The sequence below is a fragment of the Microcebus murinus genome, chromosome 21 (assembly GCF_040939455.1).
Source record: "Microcebus murinus isolate Inina chromosome 21, M.murinus_Inina_mat1.0, whole genome shotgun sequence".
Taxonomy (NCBI): Eukaryota; Metazoa; Chordata; class Mammalia; order Primates; family Cheirogaleidae; genus Microcebus; species Microcebus murinus.
The window spans coordinates 35,503,580-35,519,726 of NC_134124.1; the positions used below are offsets into that span (position 1 = coordinate 35,503,580).

Here is a 16,147-nt window from a genome sequence, read left to right on the forward strand (position 1 = left end):
GCACACTTGCGCACACTTGTGCTGGCGCCTGCAGGGCCCAGCCCAGGGCCGCACGCAGTCGGGCGTGGCAGTCTCCGAGTGGTGTGCTCAGAGAGGCTGCATGGCACTGGGGCACAGCGAGGGCTTTGCACATCCAGCAGTCCTGGGTTCACGTCTCAGCTTCACTGCTCCCTTGGTGTGCGACCGTGGGCAAGATGCTCCACTGCTCTGGGCCTCAGTTGCCTCATTGAAAGAAAAGCCTAATAAATAGTGCCTCAATCCATGGAGTGTCATGAGAACTAAATGAGTGTCTCTGCAAAGCCCTTAGGACTGTGCTTGGCATCTGTTAAGTGCCTGGTACCTATTTGGTACAGGAAAGAGCACCAGGATGCCCAGGCTGTCATAGAAGCCTTGTAAAATGGGCAGGAGATTGGACTAGAGATGCCTCCTTTGTTTTAGCCTAAGTGAGTAAATTCCTATAAACAACCCAAGAATCTCAGGGTTGGAATGCAACATGAGCTGGTGTTTCACTCACGTAAAGTGCTAACAGAAGGCAGGGTGCTCTGCTCCCTCTGGGTACTCAGCAACCTTGGCTCCTTCTGTCTCCTGGCTCTGCCCCCTTGGGGCGTGTGGGGTCCTCTCCCTGGCCTGGCAGTGGCAGGAGAGAAAGGAGGACGTGGAGGGGTGGGTGGCAGGTGGGATGTGGCACCCTTACTTCTGCTCACACTCCTTTGTCCAGAACTCAGGGACTTGGTCACGCCCAACTGCAGGAGAGCTCAGGAAACAGGTCCAGCGGTGCCCAGGAGAAAGAGAAAAGAACGGGCTTTAATGAGCATATTGATAAACACATCTCTGCCATGCTAGCTGAAGTTAGTGTTCAATCTTTCACCACTCTGGTACCATCTTCATGATTTTTGGCATATGCTTAAACAATGTGTGTTAGTTACTTAATAATTTTTCTTTAAATTGCTCAGGTTTTGAACTTAACACTTTCATCCGTGAAAGGTAACTTTGTAACATCTTTACAAATAGAAAAAGCAACATAACCTACTGTAAGTTGATACAAATAATTGCAGTGTTGTCTGTTCTAGCTAGTCCTTGGAGCCTGTTGAAGTTGCTGGGTCTCTTAAAAACAAGTGCTAGCTCACACCTGGAATCCTAGCACTCCAGGAGGCTGAGGTGGGCAGATCGCTCAAGGTCAGGAGTTCAAAACCAGCCTGAGCAAGAGCAAGAGCAAGACGCCATCTCTACTATAAATAGAAAGAAATTAATTGGCCAACTAAAAATATATAGAAAAAATTAGCTGGGCATAGTGGTGCATGCCTGTAGTCCCAACTACTCGGGAGGCTGAGGCAGGAGGATTGCTTGAGCTCAGGAGTTTGAGGTTGCTGTGAACTAGGCTGATGCCTCAGTACTCTACCCCGGGCAAAGAGTGAGAGTCTGTCTCAAAAAAAGAAAGGAAGAAAGGAGGGAAGGAAGGGAAGAAAAGGAAGGAAAGGAAGAAAAGAAAAGAAAGAAAGGAAGAAAAGAAAGGAAAGAAAGGAAGAAAAGTGCTAGAGAGAGGATGTGTTGAAGTTGGGACAGTACCTCCCTGAGACTTTCTCATGGAAGTTCTTAGACTACTCAGAAGACAGCTGAATAGGGAATAACCTTCTTACTGTGAGGTCTGATGTCACTTAACTGCCAGCTCCTTGTTGCCTGAAGTCACTCCAGGTCCCACTGATGGCTTGAGTGCCATACCTTGGGAAATGCTGGCTCAGGGGACAGCTAGCACACAATTTGTGCACAGACAAATGCAAAACTTGCTGCCAGGAGAGGTGGATGAAAGTCAACCTCTCACCTTGTAGCACTCACGAGTATACAAAGGACATTATAGTCTGTCCATAGATCTTGGCACCTTGATCTGTGCAGGAGGGATCAGTGGTGTCACTTTAGCAATGGGGAAACTGAGGCCCAGAGCAGGGCATGATCCCCTCAGGGTTACACAGCAGATTGCCCCTGACTGCCATCTCAAACCAGGTGTGCATGCACTGAGCAGGGGTCATGTGCATTCATGCCATTCTCCCACCTCTTTGTCCCTGTCACCCGTCACCTGCCTGGGACCTGTGGCTGTGTTTGCACAGGAGTAATAGCCTCCCAGGCCAACTGCCAGGAGCGAGAAGTCAGAAGGCAGCCCTGGGCATGCTTGAGAACTTGGCACCCACTTGCTGGCCAGTGGGTGACAGCGTTGGCCGGTACTGACCCCTGGAGGACTGCTCTGCTACATGCTGTTGAGGGGAGGGCTGGCTTGGGTCCCCGCGTGTCTTTCTGACATTGTGCTCTGGACCCCGGTGGGACTAGTTCCTGGGGCAGAGGAGTCTGGCTTACCCCCCACCCAACACTCCCAGTTCCCCACTAGTCCTAACAGCACCAAGCCCCGCCCACTGACAGCGTGCAGGCCACCCGGGGGCTCCTGGCAACGTGGCCATTTGTGGGGAGGTGGGGTGCATTCCTGCATTCGCTCCAAGATTTATCAGAGGGACTTTGGGGAAGAAGTCTGACGCTGTGTCTGCCTTCACGGCAGGTCCAGGCCGTTGAGGAAAGATGGGCGGAACAGCGAACCAGTGACTGCACGGTGGTCGTTTCCACCGTGGTGAGCACTGGAAGGAAGGAAAAGGACATGGGTGACAGTTTTTAGGGAAGGAGCTCAGCGGATTAGAGTGGCTAACTCGTAACTTTCCCCAAGAAAGATCTTCCCAGGGCTTGGTGCGCACCGTCTGGGGCACGGACACGCCTGAAGCCCTGACTCCGTGGGGCAAGGGCAATATGCGTAACCTAAACATGTGTAGGTAATATGGCCCCTGCAATATGCTGAAATAAAAAGAAAAAACATCCTCCCAGACTGCCCCTTCACTCTAACTTGGGTCGCCCAGCCCTTCCCCGCTGCACCTTTCCGTGACACCGGGCGGCCCTTCACGTGGCCCGCGCAGTCGCAGTGCAGTCTGTGCAGTTCGCCGTTGCACCCCGGCTGCCTCCTCGGGGTGCGGGGGGCGAGCTCGCGCTGCCTATTCCCCACGGGTCTGCACGCGGCCGGGCCGGGAGGTGTTTACTGAAGGCAGGAGGACAGCACTGGCTGCCATCCCCCGCCTGCCTCGTGGCAGAGGCCCTGCCGCCAAGATGGGTGCTTACTGCCGAATGTCTTGGAGTTCGGAAAGTGTTTCCGGTTTTCTCCCAAGGGTGCAAGCACATCTGGAAGGATTCATTTCACCTGTGTCCTGAGGAATGGGGAGGGCCGGCATTCCTCAGGCCCTGCCCAGAGGAGGAGAGGGTGGCCCGCTACCTGTCCTGACGGGAGGCCACCAGGTGCGGCCCACCCTCCACCCCATCCCCCGCCTGAAATGGCACATTAGCCCCAGAATGTGCCTAAAGGAAGTCAGGGGAGCGGAGGGAGGGAGAGGAGACCTGACGCCCCACCGCAACCCCAGCCTGGGGGTTAGGCTTAATAGTTCCCGCCTGGAGGAGAGGAGAGGAGGCGCAGAGTCAGCTGACAGGTCAACAGAGGCAAGCGCAACTCAAGACTTCCTGAGCCCCAGACGGTGCTGCTTTCTGTTAGATCGCCTGAGCCCGGAAATCTCACTTGTCTGTTTCCTGAGCTGAGCAACTGTATTCTCTCTAGTCAGCCGGGGGCTTTCCCTGATGGCCCGGGGCCCCGTGCAGCCCTTAGAGAGTCTGTTCCAGGCCCAGGGATCTGCATTTTCCATAAGTGTCCTCAGCAATTCTTCGGACCGGGCAAGCTGGGGAAGCTTTTCGTGAGGTTCCCGGTTATGCTTCAAGTCGAACTCTGGGAACTGGGTACCATAGATCTTGATTAACTTAATCGTGATCATCACAGAAGTGACCGACAGGACTCAAGAGTCTAGAAAGCCTTTGGAAGGGGTGTGGTCCAGGGATGGTTGTTTTCTCTGCAGATGGGGAAACTGAGGTGCGGGGGGTTGAGGGTTGAGGGCAAACAACCAGCAAGAGGCTGCGGGAACAATGCTGCCAAATTTCTATCCTAGACTTTCCCGCTGGCTGCAGGAGCTGTCTGTGTCTTGGTGAGTGTCAGGTCCTCAGATCCCCGCCAGGGACACAGCTGCGGGCGTTGGTCGTCTCTGTCCCTGGCGCGCAGCACAAGGCCTCACCCCTTCTCTGTGGCTCCCAGTGTTTCTGGAAGGACGGGAGGGAAGCAGGTCCTAGCCGGTGGCAGCACGGGTGCCGGTAGAGGTGAACACGTGTACCGTGCATCTCTGGGCACCGGGAGTGGCGCTACGTCCTGCGACTGTACCGTCTTACTCAGCTCTCTCAACACACCTGTGATGTCGCAGCTCTTATGCCCCCCCACTTTACAGCTGAGAACACCGAGGGGAGGTATTTTCCCAGTGTTGGTGTGCTTCAAGGTGCGGGGCTGAGTAGAATCAGCAAACATGGAAGCTGGAGGGCCAGGGTGATGAGTGAAGCCGGCCCCTCCGTTGTGGAGTTGGGGGACCAAGCTTCTGCAAGTGGAAGAGTCCTGCCCACGTTTACCCAGCAAGCCAGCGGCGGGAGCTGGTCCCCGCCTTGGGCCTGCCTGACTTTCCTCAACTCGGCTTCCGCTGGCCGAGCTACAAACTGGGTCGCGCTGGGAGCCAGGTGTTCTGTCAGAGCTGAGTGCGCCCTGAGGCAAAGGAGGGCCTGAGAAGGTTCGCCCGCCACCTCCGCCCTGCCCCGCCCTGGGCCGGCCCCTCACAGTGGGGCCACACAGGCACGTCACCCGCTTGGACCTCTGCCTGCCTGGCACTCAGCAGAGCATGGCGAGTCAGCCACCCGGGCCTCGGGTGTTCTAGAGCCTCCGCTCCTGCTGCCAGGCAGACCTGGGCCGGCTGGCAGAGGGCTGGGGGAGGGGAGGGCACAATGGAGTACAGAGGGACCTAGGCTTCGGAGTCTGCTGGACCTGGGTCCCCATCCCAGGGCTCCCACCCACATGCTGTGTGTTCTTAGGCAGCTCACCTCACCTCTCTGAGCCTGTTTTCTGGTCTACAGATGGGGATGTAAGTCCGACCTCACAGGGTTGCTGTGCGGAGTTAACGAGAGCTCTCACACAGGCCCTGGCTCATAGTAGGTCCTCACTCAGCATCAGGGCCCCTCGTTTTTTCTTTATGAAACTTCCTGATGGACTTGATCTTCTAAAGCAGAGGTTGCAAACGAGTAGCACTGGGGGTTGGATTTTACCTACAAATGTGATTATTTGGCCCTTACATTAAAAAAAGAAATTGAATTTAATGCCAGCATTTTTTCAATGAGAATATTTCACATAAAAATTTGGATTTTCAGTGTGCCTGGAAAAATGGACCTGGCTGGCCACGGTCGTTGCTGAGGAGTGGCCACCCCGTGACGGACACATGCCGTCCAGCCCCCACCGCCCCCTGTTGCCGCACACCCAGCCTGCCCCCTCGTACGTGAGACCTGCACCCCAGTTCCAGACGGGCCAGCTCATGGGCCTGGGGAATCTGAGGAGAAATGACCCACAGGCAAAGTTGGGCTGGGCAGGGCTTGGGGAGGGGCGAGGCTGAGACCAGAGGTGCTGGGCTGAGACAGGGAGAGGGGTGTGGCCAGTCTGGGGACTTCAGGCACCCTGAGGACTTCTCTGAAATATGAGGATGCTTTTGCAGTGAAACTGGATTGATTCAGCCTAGTAAAGAGGTGGCGGTTAAGAGCCCAAATTCCTGAGACAGACTCCCTGGGTAACAATGTTGCACTTACCAGCTCTGTGACCTTGGGCAAGTTCCTAAACCTCTCTGTGGCCCCATTTCTTGTTTGCAGAATGAGAATAATGGGTTGTTAATATATGTGCCCCAACACATGGCAAGTGCCCACCCATGTCAGAGGCTAATATGATTACATCCCCAAATGGGACGTTTGCCTGGCATCATCTTTAAGAGATGTCCGTAAAGGTTCCTGGAGAGATTGCCTGTGTCTGGAAATCCCAAGTAGAGGCTAGTGTCATTAGGCCTGTGCCTGCCAGCACGTGAGACAGCCAAAGGAAACTCCCAAAGGATCAGGTGAGTTGTATCATTTGATTGGTGGAGCCGTGGTGCATTTGTTGTGCCTCCACTTTGATCCCTACACTTCAAGACTCCATCAAGGCCACCCCGGGGCACTTGGGAGAGATGAAGGGAGCGAGGCCCAGAGGCAGCTTTTAATTTTCCAGAATGCAGGCATGACCTCCCTGGGTGCCCTCTGTGAGTTGATGAGCCTGCAGAACCTGGTTTTTGCTGGCCGATAGCAAATCAAAGGAGTGTCTGGCCAGGCACTGTGGCTCACGCCTGTAATCCTAGCATTATGGGAAGATCGCTTGAGGCCAGGTGTTTGAGACCAGCCTGGGCAACATAGCAAGACCATCCCTACAAAAATTGTAAAAAATCAGCTGTGTGTGGTGGTGCACACCTGTAGTCCCAGCTACTCGGGAGACTGAGACAGAAGGATGGCTTGAACCCATGGGTTTGCGGTTGCAGTGAGCTCTGACGAGGCCACTGCACTCTAGCCCAGGCAATAGACAAGACTCTGTCTCAAACAAAACAAACCAAAGGGACTTCTTGGCCTCTAACCCAGACCACCTCCTTATAGGGTCTTCTGATGTGCTCCATGCCAACAGTGGATATCAGGGACCCAGATGTGGGGGGTGGCCTCCCTTTTGAAAGGAGCCCGTGGCCTTTGGGAGATGGTAGAGACCAGTGGCTCAGAGCTTGGTCTCTGGAGTCCCACTTAGGCTGTCATCAGCATGAGAGCAGAGACCAGCTCTGCGTTACTCACCACCGGGTCCCCAGGGCTAAGGACAGTGCTGGGCACACGGAAGGCTCTTTAAAAGAGAGTGTCGAATATGAATGGGCAGAGCCTCCCTCTTGGTTTGGATCTAAGCTCTGTTCCCGGCAGGCGCTCTGACTTGCCATCAGTGGGGATGGTAATGACACCTTCCTCCTGGAGACAGTAGAGTCTCAATGAGAGAGCGTGTAATCACTCGGCGCAGCCCCCAGCCGTGCTCAGCACCTGCGGCTGTGTTTGCCGTTTGGTGTGCACAGGTATTTCTGTGTGTAGACCTTGTTGCAGGCTCCTACATGGACACTGGCCCTGCAGGTGACAGTGTAACGGCTGTGCTTTTTGAGTCTTTACCTGAGCATGCTGGCAGTGATATCCCAGAGGAGAGGGCATGTGGGTTTGGCCCAGGGAGAGACCCTCTGGGGACAGCCACCTGTTTGTTCAGGAAGTGCTGTGTGTACTTATGTGTGTACAAGGGTACGTGTGAGTGTGCACAAGTGTGAAACCGTGAGTCCGTGCCTTTGCTGCAGGCCCACCAGGTGGCCACAGCACCCCAGCGGGTGTCACACCGTGGGGCTCCCAGTGAGGGATGGGGATGTGGATTTCACGTCCACCCCCTCCCCGGCTTAACTGGTTTGCCACGTGATGTTGCCTGGAAAGATAACCGCACAGAAGATACGGTACCAGGTGAGTGTCCCTGGGCCTGCTCCTGCTAGAGGAGTCGTGGGTGCACCTCCCACCCCGCCTGGCTTTTGGAAGTCCCTTTAGCACCCAAGGGTTCCCATGGTGGAATGGAGGTATCTTCCCCAGTGAAGCCTTCTGCCAGGTGCCTCTCGGCTGTTCTCAGAATGCATGCGTGGCAATTCCCTCATTTGATCCCCAAGCAGCCCTGGGGGGAAGGGGTGGCCCATTTCACAGATGGGAAAATTGAGGCCTGTGGAGTCAGTCTGACTGGCTGGGGGCAGTCTACTGGTCAGAATGCAGATTCCCATGGCCCCACCTGGAGATTGTGATGTGGGGGTCATGGCCTGGGCCTTCTGTATTTTAAGCATAACTCCTCTCTGGAGAGTCATGATGGTCAGGACAGTGGCACACGCAGGAGCTCTGGGTCTCACAGACCTGGGATGTGCCCTGGCCCTGCCGTGTGCTCAGACGGTGCACATCACGCCACCTCCCTGGGCTTCCTTCAGCCTCCCCAGCTGGGAGACAGCGTGATGGTGCCCACCTCAAGGGTCATGGTGGAAATTCCATGAGCAGTCGCGGGACGTGCTAGGGTAACGCAGTGCCTGGCATGGCGGGAGAGCTCAGGAAACATCCATTTGTTGCTATCCACTGGGATTTGCTACAAAAGCAATTTAAGAAACAACAGAAGGAGATACCCACGTGCATAATTTACAGTAGTGTACCTTCTCATCTCCTTTGAAGTGGGAGTTTAGGATACTGAAATCAGGGTTGCGGTGCCCCCAATTTAGAGATGAAACCACAGTGGGTCCTCAGATAACGCCGTTTTTTTATAACGTTGATGGGGGACAAAACTCAGTTCCCGGCTGGGGCCGCTGCGGGTTATCCCTTCGGCTGTGTGCACTTTCTCTGGGCACTCGCTCTGGTCCCCCGTGTCCCAGTGCTGTGCCCGGCAGGTTCCCCGGCGTGTCTGAGCGGGTCTGAGTCAGCGTGGGTGTGGCCCTGCCGTGGACGGCGTCCTGGCCGGGGCTGGTGCCCACCTTGCACTCCGAGCTGCCGGGACAGGCTCTGGCCACCCGCACCCCTGAGCTGAAATAATTGAGTAAATAATTATCTTACTTGTTTTGATTCATCTTTCTTCAATGGATGCATAGCTCACATGTACTTCAGTGTTTAATATTAGAAGCGTTTTGGTCTTTATTTAGAAGCTTGATGATGTTTTTTTGACCAGAAATATGCAGTAGGAACTTAACTCTTGTTTATATCAATTAGCCTATGGGAAAATGGGTCTTGTTATACATGTTTTGCTTAAAGTCACAGTTTCCAAGGACCATGATGTTACATGAGGACTTACTACACCGAGGGGGCCGGTTGGAGCTCATGTGGGCACTCAGCCCTGGGGCTCTGGGGCTCCAAAAACAGACCCCTTCAGAGAGCTGCCTGGGCCGTGTTCCCACGATGGGTGGGGTGGGCGGGCATGGGGGTGGCTGCCTTGCTTGGGGACGGGCGTGGGCTGGGGTGTCACAGGTCACCGCACCACCCACCACCTCCCCTGAGTGGCATTTCCCGGAGCGCCAGGACATGCTGCCGGGCAGGGAGGCAATGCTGGTTTCCAGTTGGGCACTGGGGGTGGGAGAGGAAACCCACCCACCTGCCTCCCATACCTGGTCTGGACCTAGAGAACACTGCCTGCCGTGTGTCCCCACACCTGCTGCTGGTGGCTTGGCTGAGCCAGAGGTTCCGCCCAGAGCACTTCCGCTGAGATGGTCTCAGTCCTCGGCAGCCCTTGCTGGCTCTGCTCGTCCATTTGTGTGAGAGTTATGTGTTGAGCACCTGCTGTGTGCCACTCACCGTGGTCAGCGTGGCACCCGCCCTCGACTCGCGGAGCTTACACGCTAGCAGGGAAGACGGACGGTTAAATGCTCGAGAGTTTTCTGAGCAAGAACGTATCTGGGGACTCTGGGGCTACTCTGATCTAACGTACGGGGCTCGAGGAGGGCCTTCCGTGACGTTCCGCCCGAGACCTCGGTGGAGGGTAGAGCGGGTTGGGTGCTGGGCAAGGGGGCCGAGCCCGTCCAGCCGAGGCGGGAACGCGCCGTCAGCGCGCGGCGAGCCCCAGAGCGCGCCGGGGGCAGAGCCTTCCCGGAGCGGCGAGCAGTGTGAGCACGGGCTTTGCGCGGGGAGCCGGGTCCCCGTGGGGAGTGGGCAGCCCTCCTGGCTGCGCTGGGGAGACCGGCCTGGGTGCCGCCCGCCGGGGGCCGACCAGAAGCTGCTGGCTCTTGTGGCGGCCAGTCTCTTTGCCAAGAGGCCTCTTTGATTCACATTTTCCACATCGACTTGATGTTTTGAAAACGTTGACCTTCAATTCATCAAATGTCACTTATTAAATTGTAAGCCACGTCCCATTTAATTAAAAAAAGACAATGGACCGGTGACTCAGTTGTGGCCTCCTGGCGGGAGGGCGCCCGCAGCACCGGAGGCCAGAGAAAAGGCACGCGCCTTATCAGTGACCCTGTGCCGGCGGGCTGGCGGCCAGGCCGGGGAGCCGGGGCTGGAGCCCCGAGGGAAAGGTGAGGTTTGCCCACTCGGGCCAAGGCATCGAAGGCCACACGCGGTGTGCTTGCCGGGAAGAGGCAGAGGCAGCTGTGCGGGCAGGGAGCGAACCGGGCTCCTGGAGAGGGACGCGTGAGAGACGGGAGCCGTGCGACGGGCAGGGGAAGGGACGGCATTCGAGTTAGGGCTCTGCGCCGGGTGGGAGGTGGCAGGTGGCGCAGGCAAGCGTGGGGGCCGCAGTGGCAGGTGAGCGGGCGTGCACGTGCACATGGGCAGTGGGGAGCCATGTGGGGTGCTGAGCAGGAGCTGGTGCTTGGGAAAAAGGAGGAGATCCAGGAGTGTCAGACTCCCCAAGGCCTGGAGGAAGGCGATGGGAAAGCCCTTCCCAGTGGCAGTGGAGGGAGTGGCCCCCTGGGAGGACTGCTCCCAGGTCTGCCCCTCGGGGGCGGAAGACAGACTAAGGCTGACCTGGACGAGTCCTGGCCTTGCCGCCCTCTCCGCTCAGCCCAGTGGCGCCCCAGGTGAGGTGGGGGAGGCAGTCCGGCCCCGGCTGCACGGAGCTGCGAAGTCAGGCGAGCAAGTGCCTGGGGCACGTCACAGACGCGTGTAGACAGCGCTGGGGGGGGGCGGAATTTCAGGTCGGGGCCTCCAAAAACCCCACAGCAGGAAATTCACGGTTGGGGGGAATTTAGACACTTTTTGCAAAAATAGTGTTGGGGCCCCCTGGGCCCCTGATAGACCTTGGGAACATTTCGATGTGTGTTGACGTCCATTAGAATAATACAGCAAGGAAAACAGCCACAGTGTTTTACATGTCTTAATTAGGAACGGGGAACTCCTTAAGCTTCAGTTCGCTCATCTGTGAAATGGGGCCTATGATAGTACCTGCTTCACACCTGTTGTGAGGGTTAGATGGGCTGATGCAGGTGAGACGCTCAGCATTGAACGTGGCTCAGGTGTGTTCTCAGTTGATATCCCTGCAATGGTCCGATGCATTCCACTCACCATCCTTCCTCCTGGAAGGAGGAAGCATTTCTGCTCCAGGAGTTTCGAGGAGATTCTTTTGGGTGTGTTTTCCTTCTTTGCAGGGATGCCTGGGGTAGGAGACTTCTCCCCTTGAGTCTGGAACTCACCACCTGTGTGCAGCAATGAGTAGTCATGGCCTCCAACCCCTTGCCCGCTGTGGGACCTCAGGCAGGTTCTTCATCTCCCTGGGACTCAGTTTCCTCATCTGTAACAGTGGGCTAATAATGGTGCCCCTCCCCCCAGCCCTGTGTGAGGGTAAAACAAGATAGTGTATCTGAATTGCCAGCGAGGGCTCAGCGACGGCCACATGATCATGGGCCACCTCCTGGGGTCCCACATGCCCCAAGACCCCAGGCACCCCTCTTACACATGGCTCGGTTCCTTTCTGGGGTTCTTGAGTTCCAGCTTCTGTTATGGTTCCTGGATTTCTCCATCTGCTCTGTGCTTTACCTCCCTTTTCACGTTTCATCTCCCCAGGTTGTTCGTTCGTTCGTTCGTTCATTCATTCATTCATTCATTCATTCATTCATGTGTTCACTCACTTCTTCATTTGTGGACAGTTTTGCTAGTCATTGTGTTAGGCACTGGGGGTCCAGTGGTGAATGCCAGGGATATAGCCCCTGCCCTCATGGATCAATCAAACATCCAATTAAGTTTATAATTATCAGTTGATATGAGGACTATGAAGGAAAAAAAGCAGGGCTCTGAGATCTGAGTCTTCTCAGTCGAGAAAGCCGACTGCAGTGATATTTAAGCTGTCTGAGATATGCTTAGGCTCACGGGTCATTGAGAAGGAGGGGCCCAGGAGCAGGGAACAGCAGGGGCAAAGGCCCTGGGGCAGGCAGAAGTGGCTGCAGGACAGAGAGCTGGGGAGTGCCAGGGCTGGAGGAGTCAGCTGGGCCAGGCCATGAAAGGCGCTTAGGGCAGTAAGGGATTTGTCTTTTATCCAGAGACTTTGGCCCTTGAAGACCTGTAAGCAGACCCTCATGAAATGTCTACTCTGGCCTGAAAGGGAAGAGTGGCCGCGTTAAGAGTCTCCTCGGTGTGTGGGCTGGGGGGGCATCACCACACACTAGGCCCTTCCTTCCTCCTCAGTCATGCGCTAGAGGAACGGCTCATGGTTTGCGCTGAGTGCCACCAGAATCCTGGCGGTCACACAGCAAAGTCACAGACGCTTGGGGTGGGGCAAGGGGCCTGCACTGAGTCTTCTGCTGTCACGCAGCTGTGAGGGTTCCAATCCAGGCCGAGTCTGAGGCCGCAAGGAGAAGGCTGCTGACGTGGGCCCTACTGCGTGCCCGGCAGACCCAAGTCCACGGTCTTGGCTAACCTTAGCGGCACCCTGTGGGCGTGGGTGGGAGCCCCCTGTTGTCCAGAGAAAGAAAACACGGCTGGGACCGAAGTCCGTGCTCCCCTGCCCTGCAGGTCACAGCAGGGAGAGCACGTTCCTGTCTCTGAAGCACTTTGGACAGCAAAACCAGGTCAGAAGCTCCGCATGTGGCCACAAGGCCCGCGGCCGGGGACCCGCTCTGAGGGCGTGATTCCAAGGTCCACGCTGTTGGGCCACTTTGTCCAGACTCATCTTCATAGCTCCTGGGGTCTCCCAGGCCTGGGTGGGCAACGGGTAGGCTTACCAGGGAGGGCTCCGCTCCCCTAAACACCCCCCTACACACTCCCCCACCCCCATCCTTCCTCCCGGTCCCTGGGTCAAGGTGGGGCCATTCCTGTACATACCAGTCCCCTTACATGCACGTTTTTCCTCTATGATTTTTCCTGTTTTGATGAGGCACTGCTCTTGGCCCTGCAGGTTCCCAAGAGGGACTGAGGCCGGTCATTCAGGAACTTTGCTCCCAGGCCCAGCCCATACCCAGCTGCATTCCGCCAGGGCCTCGGCCTTGGCGCGCCCGTGAATGGGGCCGCCCCCCACCCGGTTCCCACGTTCCCTGGCGGCCTCCTTATCGCCCTTCCCAGCTGACTGAGAGGCCGCATTCCAGCCTGGAGGTGGCCATGCCCCCTTTCTGTTTTCCTCCAGGCCGAGGGGCTGAGAGCGTACTAGAGTTCGTGGTCCTGCCGACTCTGAGCCTGCTGCACCGGGGCCTGGTTCACAGGCTGCCCGGGGCAAAGGAGGGGGATGGAGTGATGCCTGTCAAGTACGTTAGGTCGTGCGTTTGCTCGTTCAGTCAGTCGTTGGCTGGTTTGTTCACTCAGCAAATGCAGCGGGCACCTGCTGTGCCAGGCATCGTCCTAGGCCTCGGGCATACAAAGAATGGAAGTTTAAAAGTATCCCGGAGGTAACAGGGCCATCCCCCTGCCCTGTGAGGTGTAGCTGCTCTCATTGGCTCCACTTTGCAGGTTAAAACTGAGGCTCACCTCTCTGCCTCTGGGGGGTCACTTCAAAAGCCTCCATTCTTCAGGGCCGCTAGAGCCCTCTGCGGCCCCCACAGCTCCTGGGCTCGGTGTGGGCTTGGTTGCAGCCCTTGCTCACCTTGGCAGGTGCCCTTGGGCAGGGGACAGCCTGCCCGGCTGCATGGTGGCCCTGCCAAGGCGACAGCATGGCCAGTAGGCTGTGGGCTCAGGATTTTGAAGCCAGGTTTCTCTAACCCCAGACTCCACAGTCCGTAGTTTGGGCTTCTGGATTATTGTGGGCTGGGTCATCTCTGTTGCTTTTTTCCCTGCCGTGTTCCTTGCCGTGAAGCCGTGCTGTGCTACAGGCCCTGTCTTCATTACTCCGCTCTGCCAGAGACACTTTTGTTGGAAGTATTTGTCCTGAGTAATTACAAGGTTTTAATCTTACCTTTGACGTACGTTTAGCCGTCCCATACTCATGCGTGTTTGTTCATTACTTACTCATTCTTTCAACAAGCGGCACTTACTCAGTGCCAGGCCCCTGCCGGGGAGGGGGCAGGGACAGAGGTGAACAGGTGTCTCCAGCCTCGGCAGCTCAGGCGTGTGAGGTAGTGGGCTCCGCTGGGGGAGCAGAGGAGGGCAGGGAGAGGTGTGGCAACCCTTGAGGGAGGGACCATGATGCTGACGACAACGATAATAGCCAACCCTGGAACAGCACTCTCGGTATGCCTGCACCGCGCTGCCCTCTCACCTGTTCACTCATGGAATCCACACAACCTGTTATTGGCAACATTTCATACGTCGGGAAATCGAGGTTAACTGGCTTGCCCAGGGGCACCCTGGGCCAGGGGCAGAGCTGGGTTTTGCACCCGGGCATCCCAGCTCCTGAGTCAGTGCTCCTAACACCCGAACCGTACGGCGTGAACGTGAGCTCGCCAGATGCGGGAATGGGAACCGCGTATGCAAGTCTCAGAACCGTGACCGTGAAAGAAGCCGTCTGCTCCGAGGCTCGTGTTGCAGAATCCAGGCCCGCGGGCGCCTGGGAAGAAGCTGTCCTTGGGCCGGTGCCGAGCATGGGTCCCGGGGTCAGGGCAAGGGGAGGGACTGGCCACAGGTCCTTCTGGAGCTGGAGCTCTGCAGCGATCTTGTGCGAGGAAGGCCAGGGTGTTGGCCACGCCCGCGTTTCTTTGTGAGCACAAAAACATATTCTACAGCCAGCCCTGGAGTTCCGCAGTGTTTGGAGCTCTGCCCGAGGGCCTGGGCCGGGGCCGCATGGAGGAGGAAGGGCCCGGCCGGGGCGGAGGTAGGCTAGGCCAGTCTGGGCCCGAGCCTGGCGCCGGTGCTGACCGCCGGGTCACTCTAGGTAAAGCTCACCCACCTTCCCGGCACTCAGTGCTCTGCCTCAAATTCCCTGCAAAGAATAAGCCAGTCTTCACCTTGGCCTGCAGGGCCCTGCGTGGTCTGACCTCCATCCACCTCTCTGGCCTCGCCTGTGCCATCTGCCCCTCCCTGCACGCCACGCACGGGTCAGCTTCACGCCCACCACAGAGCCTTGCAGAGCACTGGCTGTTCCCTCTGCTTGGAACGCTCTTCCCGGCTCTCAGCATGGCCGGCTCCCTCCCTCCCTCAGTCTCTGTTCGGGAGCCTGCCCTGACCTCACCAGCCTGACGTGCCCTCCACCACGCTCAGTCGGGTCGCCCTGGCTCTTCTTAGCTCACACCACGCTTTTGGCTCATCTGTGATCTGTCCCCTTCGTGGGAGCACTGGCTCCTCAGAGGCATAGGCCTCGTCTGCCCCGTTCTCTCCTGTTACCCCAGTGCCATCCGTGGGCGGGCACCTGCGGGCATTAGCACTTGTTGGCTAAATGGATGAACCTCAGTGTCCTCATCCGTAAAATGGGAGCAGCATGCTGACCTGCTAAGGTTGGTGTAAAGATTAAAGGCACGTATTTGGTCAAGGCGCACCTAGTGCAGTGCCGGATACATAGTAGGTACATAAGAATTGGTAACTAACGAAGGCGTCAGCCGGCTGTGAATTAATGGCCTAGTTTAGGCTCAGCGTACACCGCGTGGTGCTGGTTTTTGACATGGCCAGGCCGGTCTGGTGCTAGCAGCTCCAAAACTCAGGATGATGGGAGGGGCAGAATAAGGGGAGGGAAGAAAAGAGAAAAAAATAAAAAGGAAAAGTTCTGGGCTGCAGTGGACTATTTTTCAATAGAAACGTAGAAAGAGACAGTTTACCTCAAAGCCCAGCTTTGCCCACTGGAAAGTTTGTAAATTCCTGCCAAGGACTTTCTATTTTTAAGGAAGGAGGGAGAATAAGGGACAGATATTCCGATTAATAAATGTAGAAAAAAATGATGGAATTTGGAAATCTCCGTTAGAACACCACAGTAATAATTGCATTAGTTTAAATTCATTGATGAATGCTAAAATTAGTGCATAAAAACTTAAGCAGAAACAAGATATTTGTGTAGTTTCAGAGTGTCTCCCCCTAAATATTTAGCAGGAAGGTAGTAACTCTGGAGAGAAGAATCCTGCCCGGTCCGTCTTAGCCAAGCCAGGAAAGCTGTGGCCCAGCAGCGAGATTTACCCACATCACGTTGCCTGGCGCGGAGCCCTGAGAGGGGTGCATCACTGCGGGATCGTTCCTGAAAACATCAGACGATCCCAGCTTGGGAGACATTCCAGAAAATACCTGGCAAGTGTTCTTCGAAAGTATCATGGTCACGAGAGGCCCAGGGACTGTCGCACGG

At 56.4% G+C, this 16,147-nt stretch overlaps 1 protein-coding gene across 3 annotated transcripts in view; it reads left to right on the forward strand.

Annotated features, from left to right (window-relative positions):
• The window catches only part of ERGIC1 (endoplasmic reticulum-golgi intermediate compartment 1), a 103,630-nt gene that overhangs the window by 13,091 nt on the left and 74,392 nt on the right, over positions 1 to 16,147 (forward strand). The window contains exon 2 of one of the 3 annotated variants that reach the window (XM_075996291.1): positions 5,308 to 5,428. The exons of the other annotated variants lie outside the window; for them this stretch is intronic. Within the exon in view, the coding sequence (XP_075852406.1) occupies positions 5,308 to 5,428 (121 nt within the window). The remainder of the gene's footprint in view (positions 1 to 5,307; positions 5,429 to 16,147) is intronic. 3 annotated transcript variants of the gene reach the window in all.